We start from the raw sequence: 20,217 nt of genomic DNA, 5'->3' as shown, positions 1-20,217 counted from the left end.
AAAAACATAAACACTTGCATGTAACGATATCACATTTACAATATTAGGCTATGAGAAAAAAGAGAAGCATAAAATAACAGACTAGGGCTAAAATTATTCCCATCGGAGACCTTTTCATGTGTCTATCAGAGTCCTTGTGAAATATGAAGAGCTGGGGCGGGGAATATTTTGCGTCCGCCCAAAATGTAACTGGTTTTAGCGAATCGATTCGTTTGAATGATTCATTTGTTTGAACCGGTTCAAGAAACCTATTCATCCGTCATTTGAGTCACCGATCAAGTGTCCAATTTAACGTTTTCTTGTTTGTGGTTAAATAAACATTTCGTTCAATTCTGTTCAATACTTCATTATTGGTTGTTCAATACTGATATAATATTGGTTGTATTTAGCGTAGTCTACGTTTGTGGTCCATTCAGTCTAATTAAAACCTCGTTGGTCCTACTGTTTTTCCAGATAATCTAAAGATATTGCTATTTTTATGGTTCCAACATGTCGCCTACCTTTTTTTTTAACGTATATTATCCCTTACAAACGCTGTGCGAATCGATTCGATCGAATAATTACAACGAACAGTCTCAAACGATTCATTTCCACGACACATCTTTAGTCCGCCCAGAATGATCATTCCTCTTGGCTTCCTGAAAAGACTTTCCTCTCGGAGAGGGTCCAACATCACTTTCCCACCAGTTATGGTAAGTTTTTGCATGTTTCATTTCTCTGTAGAGTCGTAAAACTTTGAGTATCCTCGCGTGTTAATAACTTTTTTTTTTAATAACCTGTAAAGAACCTGTTTCAACAGTTTCTATCATACTTTCTTCTGAACTGAGTGTGAACTGTTGGGTCTCAAGACGTTGAACTCAGAGTTATTCGACAAGCAGTATCATGTTTCAACCTCTTGTGCGTTTTTTCTTCCTCTTTTTGTACTGTCTAATTTGACAGTTGTTTTCCGGACTGAAATAAAGTGCCTTCTTGACCACCAAATTGCTGTCAGAATGTCGTCCATAGACCCCTATCAGTACATCATAGTAAGTTACTCTTTAAGTTTAAAACATCATGCCAACGAGAAACGTTTTTAAGTAGACATTAACATGCATGCATAACAGAGGCTTTAGGTCTGGGTTCATTATAGTCACTAATGTTAACATTTATTTATGTCATTATTTATTTGTGGTTGTTATCAATATGCTTTAACATTTAGACTCTTAAGAAAGTTAGAAATGGAAAACTTTAAAGCTTCAGTGGTTGGATTAATTTGTAAGCGACAAAATGCTGAAATTATGACATTAGAGTGACATCTGCTTAGCCATAATTCTGTTTGGGAATCACCTGTTGTCAGTAGTTAAATTAGCTTCCTTTATAGCCTACATAGATGCCTTTGCCACTCTAAATCCCTGCCATTGTGGATCTTTTAAATGTGCAGGTCGAGCATCAGTATTCTCATAGATTGAAAGTGATTGTGGTGAAAGCTGAAAATGTGACTAAAGGAGCATTTGGTGATTTATGTGAGTATATGTTTATATGGTCTTCTTACTATTTGAAGAAATACTCAAATGAGCATTCATTCTTGAGTGATTGTGTGTTTGTTTACAGTGGACACCCCAGACCCTTACGTGGAACTGTCAATTCCAACCACACCAGAGTCAAGAAAACGAACACGCCACATAAATAATGACATTAACCCGAAGTGGAATGAAACATTTGACTTTATATTGGATCCCAATCAACATAATGTTTTGGAGGTGAAAAATTCATACTATAAATTACTTTATATACAGTACTGTGCAAAAGTCTTAGACACATTAGTGTTTTCACAAAAAATGGTTTTAAGCCAGTTATTTATATCTTTTGTGGTAATGTGTCAGTAGGAAATATCGCTTTACATTTCCAAACATTGCTTTTGCCATTAATTGTAATAATCCGGAGAGATTTGTGTATGAACGAGGAGTCTGACAACAGCGGTATGCTCCACATGAAGATCTGATCTCACCATCATTGAGACTATATGTGATTACATGAAGAAACAGAAAAAAACTGACTGACAAAAACCAGAAGAACTGCGGCAAGGTCTCCAAGACACAGTCTTATATCACAGTCCAGTTGAAGCAATGATGAGGAGAAGGATCTTTGCAGCAGTATCAAAGTTTATTAAACAAAAACTCAGGAACTGGGAAAGACTAGGAAATAGGAAACAGAACGACCAGTGTAATCACAATAAGAACTAACAATGAACTGAAAGAAACACAGGGCTTAATTACACAATGCATGAAACTAAATTAAAAACAGTTCTGTTAAAACTGGGTAACAGAACTAAAAACAATATCAAAACCAAAAAGGAGGAGGTCAGGAGGAGGCTTAGGAGGTGGGTGTCAGGCAGGAAAACAGGAGAGGCAGGTCCAGGGTTGGAGATGAAGGCGGGAGGAGCCAGGGTGGACGTAGGAAGCCCATGGCAGAGTCGAGGGAGGAGGCATGGTAGAGGCTTGGCAGCTGGAACCAGGGGACGACTGGCTGAGATGAAGGCCAGGGCGGAGACGCAGCAATGAGCAACCGATGTAGAGCCAGGGTGCCAGAGAACTGAGACAAAGTCAGAGCGACTGAGGACCAAGACAGAGCTGGAGGAATGAAGGAGCCTGCAGGAACCGAAGGGGTGGAGCAACGAAGCGCAGCTGAAGTCCTGGAAGTCCATGGCACAGGTAGAGCGATGACTGATCAAGGCAGAGCCAGAGGGACAAGGAAGCCCAGCTGAGTCACAGGGAGTCATCAGTCCCAGGTGGAGTCAAGGTGGCGAGGAACCAAGGTGGAGCTGACTGCTCGATAGGCCAAGGTGGAGTTATGGGCCTGTAGATTCTAGGCGGAGCTAGTGGGTCGGCACTCCAAGGCTGAACTAGCGAACATAAAGCTCAAGGAGAATCCAAGCAGATGGGCGGAGCAAGCATAGGAGGAGCTGAAGGAAGGCAGTGCAGGCAGAGGTTCACAAAAAGATTTCTTGGACAATACAGGACAGACATACATTTCTTGAACGACCCTCCTGGTCGAAGCGGAACATTTCAGACATCTCACTTGGCTGACTAGAAACAGGCAGAGGAGGTGTGATTGAGCGGGGCAGGAACACAAACACTAACAATTCGGAGCAAGGTGAAACTAAATAAACAGTAGTTGTAACACATTAACAAATCAATGAAAAACCATAGCAACAAACTAAAACGCACAGCAAACCCAGACAATCCCTATAGATATATGTGTATTACACGCTTTTACTTAAAAAAAAAAAAAATTATTTGTGCTGCGTAACACGAGAATGAACCTCATTGATTCTTGTGGAAGCTCAAACGTACTGCGTAACACACGACAATGAACCTCATTGGTTCTTGCAGAAGCTCAAACGTGCTGTGTAACACACGACAATGAACCTCATTGGTTCTTGCAGAAGCTCAAACGTACTGCGTAACACATGACAATGAACCTCATTGGTTCTTGCAGAAGCTCAAACTGCGTAACACACGACAATGAACCTCATTGGTTCTTGTGGAAGCTCAAACACACTGCGTAACACGAGAATGAACCTCATTGGTTCTTGCGGAAGCTCAAACGTACTGCGTAACACACGACAATGAACCTCATTGGTTCTTGCAGAAGCTCAAACGTACTGCGTAACACACGACAATGAACCTCATTGGTTCTTGTGGAAGCTCAAACGTACTGTGTAACACACGACAATGAACCTCATTGGTTCTTGTGGAAGCTCAAACGTGCTGCGTAACACGAGAATGAACCTCATTGGTTCTTGCGGAAGCTCAAACGTACTGTGTAACACACGACAATGAACCTCATTGGTTCTTGTGGAAGCTCAAACGTACTGCGTAACACATGACAATGAACCTCATTGGTTCTTGAGGAAGCTCAAACGTGCTGCGTAACACGAGAATGAACCTCATTGGTTCTTGCGGAAGCTCAAACGTACTGTGTAACACACGAGAATGAACCTCATTGGTTCTTGTGGAAGCTCAAACGTACTGTGTAACACACGACAATGAACCTCATTGGTTCTTGTGGAAGCTCAAACGTACTGCGTAACACATGACAATGAACCTCATTGGTTCTTGAGGAAGCTCAAACGTGCTGCGTAACACGAGAATGAACCTCATTGGTTCTTGCGGAAGCTCAAACGTACTGCGTAACACATGACAATGAACCTCACTGGTTCTTGTGGAAGCTCAAACGTGCTGTGTAACATGAGAATGAACCTCATTGGTTCTTGTGGAAGCTAAAACGTGCTGCGTAACACACAACAATGAACCTCATTGGTTCTTGTGGAAGCTCAAACGTGCTGCATAACACGAGAATGAACCTCATTGGTTCTTGTGGAAGCTCAAACGTACTGTGTAACACACGACAATGAACCTCATTGGTTCTTGTGGAAGCTCAAACGTGCTGCGTAACACGAGAATGAACCTCATTGGTTCTTGCGGAAGCTCAAACGTACTGCGTAACACATGACAATGAACCTCATTGGTTCTTGTGGAAGCTCAAACGTGCTGCGTAACACGAGAATGAACCTCATTGGTTCTTGCGGAAGCTCAAACGTACTGCGTAACACATGACAATGAACCTCATTGGTTCTTGTGGAAGCTCAAACGTGCTGCGTAACACACGACAATGAACCTCATTTATTCTGAGCTTCCGTTTACCACAACTGATGTGTGAGTTGAGTTGATGAATGTTAATGTGTGATTATGTGAATAAAAGCCTAAATTCAATCTGTTCATCATATAAAGAGATCATGTCTCTTCAAAGAATTTAGTACTAAACCGTTTAATTCACATGGATTAGTTTTACAATCTCTTTACAAACTTTTTGAAGCATCAAAATGTTGCGTAGTTGTCTATGGAAAGTGGGACAGAAAGATCAAAAAGGTCTTCATTTGTGTTCCGAAGATGATGATTGTATTGCAGTTAAGAAGTATAAGAAAATACATCAGCACTACTGTATGTTATAATGCTGTTTGAATGTTGTTTATTTAGATGACACTGATGGATGCTAATTATGTAATGGATGAAACTCTGGGCACAACTAAATATTCCCTCACAAAGCTCAAAGTGGGGCAGACAGAGCGAGTGACCCTCTCTATCGGCAAGGTAACAGCCCAAAGCTAATTTTGGTTTACATCTTCAGCCTGTTGTGAATTAAATTCATACATTAACTTTAGTATCATGGTTAGTAATTTTAAGTGTTATGTTTTTTACTATTATTCTCTCATTTTTGCTATAGACGACCAAGGTGTTCCTCGACTTGTTCTTAGAAGTGTGGTATGTATGAAGAAATGTTTCTGCACATAGTGGATATTTGTGATCCCTTTGTGCTAATCTATATTGACTTTTTTTTAATGGTTTACCAAAGAACAATGAATGAGGGATTGAAAGTGAATTTTTGTACAGTTCATCCACAGACTTGCGCTTCAGCATGGCGCTGTGTGATCAGGAAAAGCTTTTCATGAAGACGCGCAGAGACAGAGTTATGCTCAGCATCAAGAAGCTTCTCAAAATGGAAAATCCACGCTTTCTTCCAGCCTCACCGAGAGAGGTAAAGTCAGAAACCATACAAACTGCCTTATGAACCATGCTATACAAAACAATATATATATTGTATGGCTAGTGTTAGAGATCCTGTATGACTGCAGTTCTATTTGTGCTCAGGTTCCCACTATCGCCATAGTGGGCTCTGGAGGGGGTTTCCGTGCAATGGTGGGCTTCTCTGGTGTGATGAAGGCTCTGTATGAATCTGGGGTGCTTGACTGTGCAACATACATGGCAGGACTTTCTGGATCAACGTGGTCAGTAAAAGTTGAAATATTCACATTTTTTGGCTTTAAAAAGGTGCAAAAATCCCATTGACTTGCTTACAGCTGCATAGCGAGCAAGTGATAAAAATCTCATGAATGTCCATATTGGCTATATTTCCACAGGTATATGTCCATGCTGTACTCCCACCCTGAGTATCCTGCTAAAGGACCAGGGGAAATTAATAAGGAGCTGATGAGCAGGGTCGGCAATAACCCACTCAAACTGCTCCTGCCCCAAAATGTCAACCGCTACGTCAAAGCGCTGTGGAAGAAGAAATCAGCCGGACAGCCTGTCACCTTCACTGACATCTTCGGGATGTTGATAGGAGAGACTCTTATTCCAGGGGTGAGATATTGTGTGCAAGAGTACAAACTGGTTTATTGAGAGTTTTTACTGCAGAGCGGCATGAAGTGCTATGCACTGTACTCTATTTATACACTGTACAAGTACAAAGACTCCTTTGTATGTTGTCTGTCTATTATGCATCCCAATGCAAATGGACCCTTCTCTTTTGGGGAGGATTGTCCCTGTAAATCATGAAGATACTTCTCCAATATAAGAAGGCACTACTGTACACTACAATTCAAAATTTTGGGATGAGTGAGGTTTTATTATTAAAGAAAGAAATAAATTAATACTTTTTTTAGTCAGCAAGGACACATTAAAGTGATCAAATTCTAAACATTTATAATGTTCCAAAAGATTTTATTTCAAATAAATGCTTTCTATTCATCAAAGAAACTTGAAAAAATTGTATCACGGTTGAACAGTAATGTATCAGCATAATTGTTCACTTGATATTCTGCATTCATGTTGCTTATCTGTTGACTGCAGTAAGATAGGACTACTTTTTATCAATGATATGAATGATTTAATTTAAAGTTTATAACATGTGCTTATATATGCAGCTTAAACACTGATAATGGACCATTGACACATGATGACCAAGTGATATTTTAGGAAAACTATGTTGCTTGAACTATATTGTTATCAGTATTGCTTGAATGGACCCAAATTTGATCTAATGGAAAAAGAGTCTTTCTTGACAGCACCCAAATATTTTGTCATCATTTACTCACCTTCATGCTTTTTCGAGCAAACTTAGTCCTCTATGGAGCACAAAAGGAGAATTTTTGCGGAATGTTCTAGTTGTTTTTGTCTTTGCAGTAATGCAGTTACAATTAATGGGGGCAATGGGGAGATTTTAAGCTTAAAACAAGACACAAAATGAAAATATCTGACTAGCACAGTCTTTAAAAATGTTCTTTTTTTGTTCCTTGGAAAAAATTAAGTAATATCGGTTTGCAACAAAAATGAGGGTGTGTGTAAATGATGATGAGACTTTTATTTTTTTATATGCACTATTCCTTGAATTATCAGGGTGTCTGTGGCTCTTAAAGGGTTTTTAAAAAGTCTTAATTCACCCTTAAACAAATTAAGGCCTTAAAAAGGTTTTAACTCAGAGCAGAAAGTCTTAAATTCATAAAGTCATGCCATTAAATGTTGCATGCACTGCAAAAATGAATATCTTTCTCAGTATATTTGCCCTGTTTTCCAGTGCAAATATCTAAACGTCTTTAATTTACTTGAGTTGCTAATGTAAAATTAAGTGTTGAAAAAAATAACAAAATGAAGTGATTTTATGCTTAAAGCAAGAACAAATATCTATCAATGAGTAATGAAAACTTCCCTTTGAATTAAGCTGATTTTTTCTGAGCCCATTTACAGATTTTTGTTCTTGTTTTGATCATACATTTGCTTCATTTTGATCAGTTTCACAGAAAACAAGACTTTATATTTTATGTCATTTTGCGTCTCAAGTAAATGTATCTTGATTTAAGAATCGTTAGATGATTGCACTGGAAAACAAGACCAAAATACGGAGGAAGAACATCACTTTTTTGCAGTGCGATCAGAAGGTACAGTAAAAGTTATTTCCATATTCTAGCGGTTGGGAGCAGAGCGATTCAAGCTACTTTTGGTTTGTAAGTAAGTGTTGCAAATGCAAATCACATTTAGAGAACATATAGACGTATTGTTTTCTCTTCAGTTGATGCCTTCATTTTTCTTTACTTGGTCTTAAAAAGGTCTTTACAAAGGTGTTAAAAAATTATCTTCATAAAACCTGCAGAAACCCTGATTATTATACACTCTTGGTACCAACCTTTAAGAGAACCCTATGTCAAAAAGATGCTGTGAACACCTAAAGAAAAAAGTTTGAACTTTGTGGGGTTTTTTGTGTTTTGCACAGAGAATGGACACGAAACTGAGCGCCTTGCAGGGAAAAATTAATGAAGGTCAGAGCCCGATGCCTCTCTTCACCTGTCTGCACGTCAAACCTGATGTCTCTGAGCTCATGTTTGCTGGTAAGAAGACAGTTCCCATTAAATGGGCTACAAATACAAGCAAATAATTAGAATGGGACATTGTATTGCATTGTCTATTATTTATTGCTGTGTGAAATGTATAATTATTATCTAAATGAAATGAGAAAAGACTGTCAATACTTGTCATGATAAACAAAATAGTCCAAATTTGTGTGACACCTGCTCCTGGCCTCCATGGAAGCTGAACACTATCGATTTGTTTATATTTGCTTAATACTGTGGAAAACATGCAAATTTTTGTTATGGGGCCTAATTATTGACCCACTGTGAAGTCAGTCTGAAATTCCACAGCTCCTCCCACAAGACAGTGTAGACACTATTTTTAGAGGCTAGTCACTGTGTGGGTTGGCTGTTTTCTGTCGAATGGGATCAGAGCATATGACTAAGCAGGTGATGATGAAAGTGGAAGTATTTGTCAGTGAATATTTGTCGAACGAGTCACTTATTTTACATTGCTCTTTGCGTTTGAGTGGACTTGGGTCATATACTAATATTTTAGTAGTGCAATGTAATATTTTGCAATGTCTTTGCATGTCATCTTCACTTAATATTTGGTGTTTTTTCCTGTCTCAATCAGACTGGGTGGAGTTCACCCCGTATGAAATTGGCATGGCCAAATACGGCACCTTCATGTCTCCGGGGTTGTTTGGAAGCAAGTTCTTCATGGGTAGTGTTGTGAAACAATATGAGGAAAACCCCTTACATTTCCTCATGGGTAAGACTGGGACTGCTTTGAATTTCAAAAGAAGGGTTTGCTCATTCAGACCTCTCAATACCTATGTAGTGTCACTGGACACACAGTCACTTGTGTACTTTACAATTACTCATACTTCCATGTTCCATACTTCCTGACATGAATTAAGCATCATTGTGACTATCATGATGATTTAATTTGGTTTTAGTTTGGTCATTTATATTGCTAAAAACAGTGTAGGACAGCATTAAGATGGATGTTATAATGGCATCTCTGATTGAAACTTTAATTTAAAAATATCTGTTCAAACTATCAGTTCAATGAACCAGTTAAACCAATGAATAAATTCAGTATTTGATGATTTATTTGCATCACTAAAAACAAAAGTTTCTTCATAGCATTTTATATTAAAATATATTTTAGTAAAAAAAATATGTACACTACTGTTTGGTGTTAGTCGATTAAAAATATATATATATATATATATATTAATACTTTTATTTTGATGAAAAGATGAAAAATGTATGACATTTCTAATGTTACAAAAGATTTCTGTTTAAAAGAAATGCTGTCCTTTTGAACCTTCCTTTCATCATTCAACACTGATGATAATAAGAAATGTTTCTTGAGCACCATATTAAAATTATTTCTGAAGGATCACGTCACACTGAAGGCTGGACAGGGTTCCCACTCGTCCGGGAAAATCTTGAAAATTTATGACAAATTTTCCAGTCCTGGAAAACGCATGGAAAATTTGAGAAAATGTAAAATGTCCTGGAAATTTAATATAAAGTTAGAATTGCGTTATATTAACTCGCGATTGGGTTATAAAGTCAGAATTGTGAGATATAAAATCACAATTTCAAGTTATAAAGTCCAATTCTGAGGAAAAAATACTTTTTAGGAAAAAAAAAATCATGCAATTCTGACTTTTTAACACAATTACGAGTTTATATCACAATTATGTAAATTCGCAATTGCGAGGAAGTCAGAATAGTGAGATAAGTTCCATTGTCATATATATGATTAAGAGCTCATATTAAAAACTGATTTTATAGTTAAGTCATGGCAATAAACTGTATGCTTTTTAAAGACTTAGAGAGCAATATTTGGCATGTCGTAGTAAAATTGGGGGGAAAGTCCTGGAAAATTATCGCTGAAAGAGAGTGGGAACCCTGCTGGAGTAATGACACTGAAAATTCAGCTTTGCCGTCACAGGAATAAATTGCATTTTAAAATACATTAAAACAGAAAACTGTTATTTTAAATTGTAATAATATTTCATAATATTACTGTTTTCACTGTATTTTTGATCAAATAAATGCAGCCTCAGTGAGCATAAAAGATTGTTACAATAGTTGATATAAGTGAAAATGATTAAATGTCATTCATCTTTGTGTTAAATTTGTGAAAAACATTTGATTTTAGTTCTCACATAAAGATTTTGAATTACTTAGCAACAGCAGCTGTTTAGTTGAAAGGATAGTTCCTCTGATTTAAAAAAAAAAACATCTATTCAAAGCGAACACATGAATACTGAAATGTATGTCATCAAAAGGCTGAAAAATACTGAGATATAATCATGTTCTGCATGCTTTATTCTCACTAGGAGCAGCTTTATATAATGTATCTTATGTTGAATCAAGCTCACTAATCTTGCACAAGCATCTTGCACTCTTTCTTAGTTGAAGAGTTTGAGTATGAGCTACAGATCAGAATATATAATCCATCATAACCCTGTTTACCAGTTCCAGGTATTGTTTGCTGTGGTATGTGAAGTGTTTGATGTAAGTGTGTGTGCTGCAGGTGTATGGGGGAGTGCTTTCTCCATCCTCTTTAACCGGGTTCTGGGGGTGAAGGAGACAACCAGCAGTAGCACAATGGAAGAGGAGATGGGTGAGTAAGATTGTTGCTCTTACTCGTCCAGCTAACAGAGACAAAGAACTTGATAAAAGGGACAAATTGCACCGTATTTCAGGAGAACATAGATGTAGGACAAGTTAGATTGTTATCATATCATCAAGTTTGTATCCTTGTAACATACTAAAATGTGCCATTACTAGTTCTTCTAGTGCAAACGCACAGTTGAGTGCACAGTGTTGTTGTGGAAATGATAAGATTAACACACTGACCTCAATCAACCTTCCAGCAAATATTCAAAGTTGAAGTAAAGCAACATATAACACTTACAGTTTGTTCAGTATGTTCATGTTTATGTTGCACTTTGCATAAATAAAATGAAACATTTTAAGACTTTAGGGCTGTTATATGTATTTTCTGCACTGAGACTTTATTTTCCATCATATTTTCATTACTGCTATTATTATTATTATACTTATGAAGTTATTAATTCAGCACAACAAACACTATCATGATGTTGTACACTTACATTTACAACTAGTTTACAAATGTGCTGTTTGTTTTTTGTATACAGTTTGCTATTACAGTTTTTAAAAATTGCTTACAATTTCTGAAACTATTGCTCAATTTCTCAAAACTATACAAACAAAACCACAAAACACACACACAACATGCAAAACATCACACGTCTTGCAAAAGCAAACACTTATTTCAAAACTATTTTACCTCTTCTAAAAATGATGTTAACTCGATAGTAAACCATCAAACAGGGCTTGACATTAACACCCGCCAAATGCAGGGGGCTTTCAGCATTGGTGTGTAACGCAGTCACTCCCACTAGACACTTTTTTACATTTTATATAGTAGTCTTTTAAAAAGGCATCTGAAATAATAAACTAAGTAGTGTTGTCAAAAATATAGATTTTTCGATACATATCGATACTGAAATAATGTTTCCAATACTAATTTTTCGCAGAATAGATTCACTATACCATCTGCACTCTCTCTCTCTCTCTCTCTCTCTCTCTGTCATCTCTCCGACAGCGAGTTGACACACAAACCCGCCTCCGCTCACTCATTTGTGTGCATAATTTTACCCATTCCCGCAGATTTTGTGCTTACACCCAAAGTGCGCTCACATTTCAGTACTAAATTGAGTTCTTTTTCACTGCTTATTGCGCTTAAACAGTGAAATACACACAAAATAATGTCAAAATGCCAGCCTTGGCAAGTATTCATGAAAACACAGTCAGTTATGGTTTAAGTGAACGTAAACAGTTGAGAAAGAAAAAGCATTTGTATGAGTATAGTGGGTCTGTGTGTCTGGTCTTAAAGTGACAGCAGCCTAATAAACCTGCTCCCAAATTATGAGATAGTATTAAAAAAATATCTATATGATATTTTTCCCTCATAGTATCGATGTCAAAATTGTGGCCAGTGAAAATGCTGAGGGGCTAACTTGGAAAACCACTACATTAAGTTTTGATTTCTAAGTGATCAAATTAGGTATATTTATGTAATGGATGTAGGTCTCTAAGAGCTGTGAGGGAAAACCGGTCTTTAGTGTCCTTTTTAGTGAGCCCACCTCCTATACCGGAGACCCCGGTTCGATTCCCGCTCTGAGCGGATCGAGTAGGACTGGTTACGTCGGGTGCCATGACCCGGTTGGGTGTGAGGTTTAGGGGGGTGAGTGTAATGAATTCAGGCCAGTAAGAGATACGTGTGTAAACCTCACTCCCCTGGCCTCAAGAGACATGCTAGCAATTGGCGTTAGCGGCTGCAGTGTTTAGCGTCCTTGTTAGCGCGTCCACCTCCTACGCCAGAGACCCGCATTCAAATCCCGCTCGTAGCGGGACAAGTACGAATGGTTACATTTGCTATTTAATCACATAAACGTCACACACCTGTGTGTGATAGGTGCGTAGGAGAGCAGGACAAAAAAGTCCAATTATCAACCAATGCAAAAAGTCCCGCACACTATCAACTTGCAATTAAAAATTATTTATTTTTTCATTGCAACGTTTCGATCTTCCTCAGGCATGAAAAAACATAAGAAACTTCCGTTTCTTTTAAAAGGTACTGTTGACCAATCACAATCTCGAGGTCAAGGTAAACCAATCACAATGAATGATAGAATACATTAACATGAAAACGTCACGTCACAATTAATCGTGAAATCATCTTAAACTCATCACATTACCATGAACCTTGACCTCGAGATTGTGATTGGTCAACGGTACCTTTTAAAAGAAACGGAAGTTTCCTATGTTTTTTCATGCCTGAGGAAGATCGAAAGATCGAAACGTTGCAATGAAAAAATAAATCATTTTTAATTGCAAGTTGATAGTGTGCGGGACTTTTTGCATTGGTACATTTGATATTTAAACAGAAATGCAAGGGGGTAAAATAAATTATTTCTTTCTCAAAACATTGAGTTTTGATTTCTAAGTGAACTAATTATGTATAAGTGTTTTCAAACATCAGTGTGTAATTAATTGGTAAATGAGCGTGCCATTTAAATGGCAGTGTTTTCCAAATGAAACACAAGAGCTGTTTGTTTTGAATAATGTGTCTAATGTAGAGAACTGTGTTTAGCGTTTTGCAAAAAGTTTGTTTTACACTTGCAAAAGGTGTTAAGTAGATAATGTGCTTGCAGTTTAACAAAGACTTGGTCAACAAAAAAACCTTAACGTTCATAAAAATATGCAAAAATGCCTTTTTGTGAGATCAGGGCAGGGAAATGAAAGGGGCTTTGTGGGTAACACGGTTTGTGTCTTCTGTTTTTCAGAGCAAATTAAGCCAGAGCATATTGTGGGTGATGATTCAGCAGATAATGAGGAGGAAACTCAAAGAGGTGATGATGAACTCTTCACTCGCTTTTATTTTCTCACACACATGCTCTGTTCAATTCAGGGCTCAACAATATCTATCTATTTTCAATCAATCTATTTATTGTTACCAAGGTAAACAATATTAATTGATAATGTAAACATTATCTAACAGTCTAACATTTTGTCTGTTTATTTATTTTTTCCTTTACTATGGTATTGATTTATTTATTGATTTATTTATTTATTAAGGTAACATTATCTTACTGTTTAATGTGTTGTCTATTTATTTATTTGTTTGTTTGTTTGTTGGTAGCATTATAGCATTATCCAACTGTCTGATGTTTTGCACCTTATGCAATCATTTTCTAGTAAAAGTGTGTGTGTATTCATAACTTTCATTGATTGTTGTTGCATAATTAAAAAAAAATAATAATAAACCAATAAAAAATGTATACAGTTATATAAAGCTATAAGTATATCTTTCTGATGCATATAAAATGTTACAAAAATAATTTTTAGGGTTTGGTCCAGTGAAAATAATGGCATAGTAGGTACAAATCTGTAAAAAAGGAGCAAGAGACTGATCGTTTGTCTGTGTTTCTCTTTCTTCCAGGAGGCACAGAGTCCGCAGAGGCAGAAGATGAGCGGCAGCGTAATGCCCAGGCTAGCTGGGTTCAGCGCATGTTGACCTCCATTATGGGGGACAGCACCCTGTTCACCACACGTGAGGGGCGTGCCGGCAAGGTGCACAATTTCATGCTGGGACTCAATCTGAACTCTTCCCTGCCCTTCTCTCCCTTCAGCAACCTCATGAGCCAGACCTCTGTAGATGAGGAAGTTGATGCTGTTACAGGTAATAATTAATATTGTTTAACATTTAACATTTTGATGCCAAGAACGCCCAAATATGATGATCCCCTTGCGAGGACCCCCTTCCTAAAATAGAAAGGCTATTAGAAATAGACATCCATTTATTTTCATATATACAAACATTATTATACTGTATGAGTAAAAACTGTGATAAAAGAAGGGATTAAATGTTGGATAAAATCTGGAAGCTTTATATTTTGTAATATTAGATGTACAAAACCCAAAGAGAAACCTTTTCAATTCAGTTCAAATGTATTTATATAGCACTTTATAAAAAGTATCGCTTTAAAACGCCCCAGTAAGCAAGAAAGTGCAACAGTGTGACAAATAGAGACACAACATGACTTGAAACTATATGCATTGCAAGGGAGAGATAAACACTGATTTAAAAGAAAAAAAGAAGCACAACGCACAGTACAACCAACCATAAAGTGCCTTGCTCAAGAGCACAATAGTGAAAACTCAACGATCACCCTTCACAAGATTTAAAGGGAAAGTTCACCCAGAAATTTAATTTATCCCATGATTTACTCACGCTCAAGCCATCCTAGGTGTATTTGGCTTTCTTACAAAAATGCATCGCTTCGCTTCAGAAGGCCTTTATGAACCCCCCGGAACCATATGGAGTACTTTTAGAATGGATGGATGCACTTTTTTGACCTTCAAATCTCATTTACCATTCTCTGCTATTATAAAGCTTGGATTAGCCAGGGCAATTTTTAATATATCTCTGATTGTGTTCGATTGAAAAAAGAAAGTCATATACACCTAGGATGTCTTGAGGACGAGTAAATCATGGGATACATTTTATTTTGGTGTGAACTATCCCTTTAAACCTTCAACGTTTTGGGCCAGAATTTTACTCTGTGATTTTCTTAGTGCCTGAAACCTCTACTTAACCGGGTCTTGTGAAGTATGCGGTTAAAAGAAATGGGTGTGACGTACTTTAGGTGGAACAATAGGCTGAAATCTGGTCAGGTGGCACGAGACTTGATGATGGGCTTTCAAACATTATTTGCTGCCTGAGTGGGAGTAAGTCGGTTAAAACTTTTCTTCTTAAGCTCAAATTAACATCTAAGAAATACCAACACACCCACAGCAGATTAACTTTTTTCCCAGGGGGTAAATGTACAGAAATACCTCAACACATCAAACAGGAAGCTACTTTGGCACATGCATGTCAGTACAAGATTACTGATTGTGATAAAATGAGACAGTTTTGAGTGCCATCTAAGTTGTGTCATCCAGTTAAGCTCACTGATCAGTGAAGGCCGGGTCTCGCTCGATAATTACTGATAATAATAGCACTGCATGTGTCTGTGCATCAGACGTATGCAGCTTCCTGTTGACAGTTGGGTGTGAGAAAAAAGATAAGCTCTTGTAGGAATTTGTACCGTAATGTTGAATAACTGATGACATTGTTGCAAAACGTGCAACATAGAATCTTTACAAACAACTAGGGGAATGTTCCTTTATAGGTTATTGCCACAACGGTAACTTTCAAATGAATCTTTCCTGCAGATCCTGATGAGTTTGAGCGAATCTATGAGCCCCTAGATGTGAAGAGTAAAAAAATCCACGTGGTGGACAGCGGACTGACCTTTAACCTTCCCTATCCTCTCATTCTGCGACCTCAGAGAGGAGTTGACCTAATCATTTCCTTTGACTTCTCAGCCAGGCCCAGTGACTCCAGCCCGCCATTTAAAGTGAGTGTCTGCCATGAGGCTTGTGCATGACATCTACAAATAAAGAATATTATGAATGTATCCAAATGTGGATTTACACCACAGTTCAGATAAACTAAGAAAATGTGACACAATGTAAATGCAAGGTAGACAGAGAAATTCAGCTTTCATTAGTTTCGTGGTTTCTGCCTTTGTTAAACTCAGTTGCTCTGAGAATAGCAGAATGAGTCTTGGTCATGTTCACTACTGTTCGAAGGTTTGGGGTCGGCAAGATTTTTTTTTAAAAAGAAGTCTCTTATCCTCACCAAGGCTGCATTTATTTGATTAAAAAATCCAGTCTTCAGAGTCACATGATCCTTCAGAAATGATTCTAATATGCAGATTTGGTGATCCAAATTATTAAAGGAACACACCACTATTTTTGAAAATAGGCATATTTTCCAACTCCCCTAGAGTTAAACAGTGGAGTTTTACCGTTTTCGAATCCATTCAGCCGATCTCTGGGTCTGGCGGTAGCACTTTTAGCATAGCTTAGCATAGATCATTGAATCTGATTAGACCGTTAGCATCTCGCTCAAATAAATTACCAAAGAGTTTCAATATTTTTCCTATTTAAAACTTGACTCTTCTGTAGTTACTAGGAAAAATATCCAAACTCTTTGGTCATTTTTGAGTGAGATGCTAACGGTCTAATCAGATTCTATGATCTATGCTAAGCTATGCTAAAAGTGCTACCGCCAAACCCGGAGATCAGCTGAATTGATTCAAAAAAGGTAAAACTCAACTGTTTAACTCTAGGGGAGTTGGAAAATGAGCCTATTTTCAAAAATAGTGGCGTGTTCCTTTAATGTTGAATGATGAAATGAAAGTTTAAAAGAACAACATTTATGTGAAATATAAATCTTTTGAAACATTATAAATGTCTTTACTGTCACTTTTGATCAAATTAATGTGTGCTTGCTGAATAAAAGTATCAAAAAAATAAATCTTAATGAACTTTTGAACTTTAGTGTATGTTTCTCTGTCATCTAATTGTGTCCTTGTTTGTCTGTGTTAGGAATTACTGCTGGCTGAAAAATGGGCCCGTATGAATAAGCTGCCGTTCCCCAAGATCGATTCGAAAGTATTTGACCGAGAGGGCCTGAAAGAGTGCTATGTGTTCAAACCCAATAAGGGAGAAAAGAACTGCCCCACCATCATTCATTTCGTCTTGGCCAACATCAACTTCCGGAACTTTAAAGCCCCAGGTAAGAGCATGTCCTTATAATGTTAGACATGCATATGAATAACTAGTCAGTAAATAAGTAGTTAAGTTTCACTACCTTTATGAATTTATGTTTTTAACATTTTAAGTTTAAATAACAGAAACAGTTCTCATCTCATTTCAAGTCAAACATGACCTGCAATAAACTGTGGCTGTGTTAGCGAGTGAGTCATTCCAGCTGATTCAAGTATTGAGGTGTCTGACTGCTTTAGTTTACTGTACTATTCATATATGACTCTGTGGCTCCAATGTTCAGTTCACTCTGACTGACCAATCTGGTACACTTAAACAAGAACCACAGTGATCTGTTTGCAAATTGTGCTGCAAATTTGTGCTGTTAGTTTGTTTTTAGTTTGAGGTCAACAAGGAAAACACCGTAGAATGTTGTTTCAATATATTATTTGTCAGTGCACATAACTAAAAGCTTTTTTTTTTTTAAATACCCCAAGCTTTTGAACCAAGGAATTTAATACCTTTACAAGGATGCATTAAATTGGTCAAAAGTAAGAATAAAGACATTTATAATGTTTCAAAAGATGTATATTTCAAATAATTTCTGTTAATTTGAATGTTCGATTCATCAAAGTATCCTAAAAAAAAGGTGTTTACAAGTTTTAAACATTATAGTTTCTTTTTTCTTTTTTTATAATTAAACTAGTTATAGTAACTATAGTTTTTTTATATATAGTTAAACTAAATTAAAATGTGAAATGGCCACTAGCTGAAATAAAAATAAAAACAATTTTATTTCAGTTAATGGTAATACTTTATTTTGATGGTCCCTTTTGAACATTCTGTTGACTATAAGTTTTATTAGACTGTCTGCTTAATATCTGCTAACTCTTTATTGTGATACTCCCAAACAGACATTCTACTGACTATAAGTAACTTTGCAACTACATGTCAACTTATTCTAACCCTACCAGTCAACTAATACTCTACTAACTAATGAGAGTTAGTAGACATGTAGGTGTAACGTTACTTATAGTCAACAGAATGTGTTAAAGGGACCTTCAAAATAAAATCAAAATTTGTATTATGGATCATGTGAACTTCTTTGTAGAACAGGTCAGATTTAATAGTTCTCTTTTCTGTTTTCATGAAGGAGTTCCTAGAGATTCAGACAAGGATATAGAGTTTGCCGACTTCGACATATTTGACGATCCAGCCTCTCCCTTCTCTACTTTCAACTTCAAGTACTCCAACCAGGCCTTCAAGAGGCTTCATGACCTCATGGAGTTCAACACGCTCAACAACATTGAGGTCAGTTCTAATCCTTCAAACGCTGATTCAAACACCTTCACAGCAGTTTTTGAAGTTATTTTTTGTTCTTCATTGTACACAACTTTTTTTTGTTTTGTTTTGTAGGTCATAAAAGAGGCTATTAAAGACAGCATTCTGCGGAGACGAGAGAACCCATCATGCTGTTCTGTGTCGCTTTCACTCAATGAAATTGAAAACAAGAAGTTCCTGAAACGAGATACCAGCATTGCAAAATGACACGCCTAATGGATGGCTATGCAAACATCTATACGCAAAAGCCTCGACGTGTGACGGCATAGGTCCAATGGTGCTTGATGGGAATCAGTGAGCAGATTCATCAGACAAGACTGGATTGACCTTATTACAGGGCCATTTTTATGTTGCATCCCAGGCGACTTTGAATCTTCCCACCTCCTACTTGAAAATAACCACTGGAAAGATGCTTGTATTCGGACACTCAATTCAAAGCAACCAGGGTTATTATCATAAACTCCAAAAACAAAATTTTCATGAACTGAAATCAAATATTTAAAAAAGGAAACTAAAATTGAATGCAAATATTTCAATAATAAACTTAACCAAAAAAAAGTAAAACAGAAAATAAAAATAAAATCTCATTCAAAATGTTAAACTATAATAGTATATCAGTGATACTAAAATAATAACACATAAATAACATCATCATCATCATCCGCTTATCCGGGGCCGGGTCGCGGGGACAACAGTCCAAGTAGAGACACCCAGACTTTTTTTTTTTTTTTTTTTTTTAAATAAACTTTATTTAACCAGGAGATAATCCCATTGAGATGTAAATCTCTTCTACCAAGGAGTCCTGGCCAAAATGGCAGCACAGAGTAATAAATTTTACATATAATATTATATATAATGTTATAAATACACAGTACAAGTATAAAAATACACAGCAAAAAATAAATCCAAAAGACACACAATACGAGAAATACAAAAAGATCTGTCCAGCACTCATACAATTACAGTTCTTAATAATTGCTAAAAATATAAATAAACATTAAATATAAAATTAAGTAAAACATGAACATGATTTCTTCAAATAAACCTCCAAAAGGTTTCTAAGAATATTTAAAGATGGCAGCACTTCTAGCATCAAAGTACTCTGCATTTCATTCCATAGCCTAGGAGCATAAGAGAAAAGGGCAGTTTTGCCAAATTCAGAATACGATCTAGGCTCAATTAAAAGTAATTTTGAAGATGATCTGTTTTTATAAGCACAAGTACAGTATGATAAAAGACTACAGATATATGGAGGCAACTTGCCTAACAGAGCCTTAGCAGTAAACAGCGGCATATGCATTTTTCTCTCTGCTGCAAGGAGGGCCAACCAAAGTACAATGATGAGTATGTGTAGGAACACCAGTCACAAATCGTATTGCAGCATAATATATACAATCAAATTTTTTTTTTGTGAAGATAATTTTTTGCATGCATATAGATCACATCGCCATAATCCAGCACAGCGAGAAAACAACTTTGGATGATTCTCTTTTTAG

The 20,217-nt window shown here is 36.8% G+C and overlaps 1 protein-coding gene across 2 annotated transcripts; it reads left to right on the top strand.

Moving 5' to 3' along the window:
• The first annotated feature begins 231 nt into the window (after positions 1-231).
• Positions 232-19,271, top strand: pla2g4aa (phospholipase A2, group IVAa (cytosolic, calcium-dependent)). 2 transcript variants are annotated; one of them, XM_079819894.1, is made up of 18 exons: positions 232-692; positions 940-1,025; positions 1,421-1,502; positions 1,591-1,739; positions 5,019-5,132; positions 5,266-5,303; positions 5,433-5,577; positions 5,691-5,827; positions 5,960-6,182; positions 8,089-8,203; positions 8,802-8,939; positions 10,725-10,814; positions 13,567-13,632; positions 14,223-14,462; positions 16,001-16,185; positions 17,222-17,411; positions 18,534-18,691; positions 18,797-19,271. In XM_079819894.1, exons 2-18 carry the CDS (start codon positions 993-995, stop codon positions 18,926-18,928), a joined length of 2,235 nt encoding a protein of 744 aa, XP_079676020.1. In that variant the 5' UTR covers positions 232-692; positions 940-992; the 3' UTR covers positions 18,929-19,271. The 2 variants fall into 2 exon arrangements, with proteins under 2 accessions (XP_079676020.1, XP_079676021.1); XM_079819895.1 differs by lacking the exon at positions 232-692 and having other exon boundaries at positions 872-1,025.
• The last annotated feature ends 946 nt before the right edge of the window (positions 19,272-20,217 follow it).

Source organism: Gobio gobio, assembly GCF_949357685.1.
Source record: "Gobio gobio genome assembly, chromosome: 6".
Taxonomy (NCBI): Eukaryota; Metazoa; Chordata; class Actinopteri; order Cypriniformes; family Gobionidae; genus Gobio; species Gobio gobio.
Note: the sequence above shows the minus strand (reverse complement) of the source record. Positions and strands in the feature narration are given on the sequence as shown.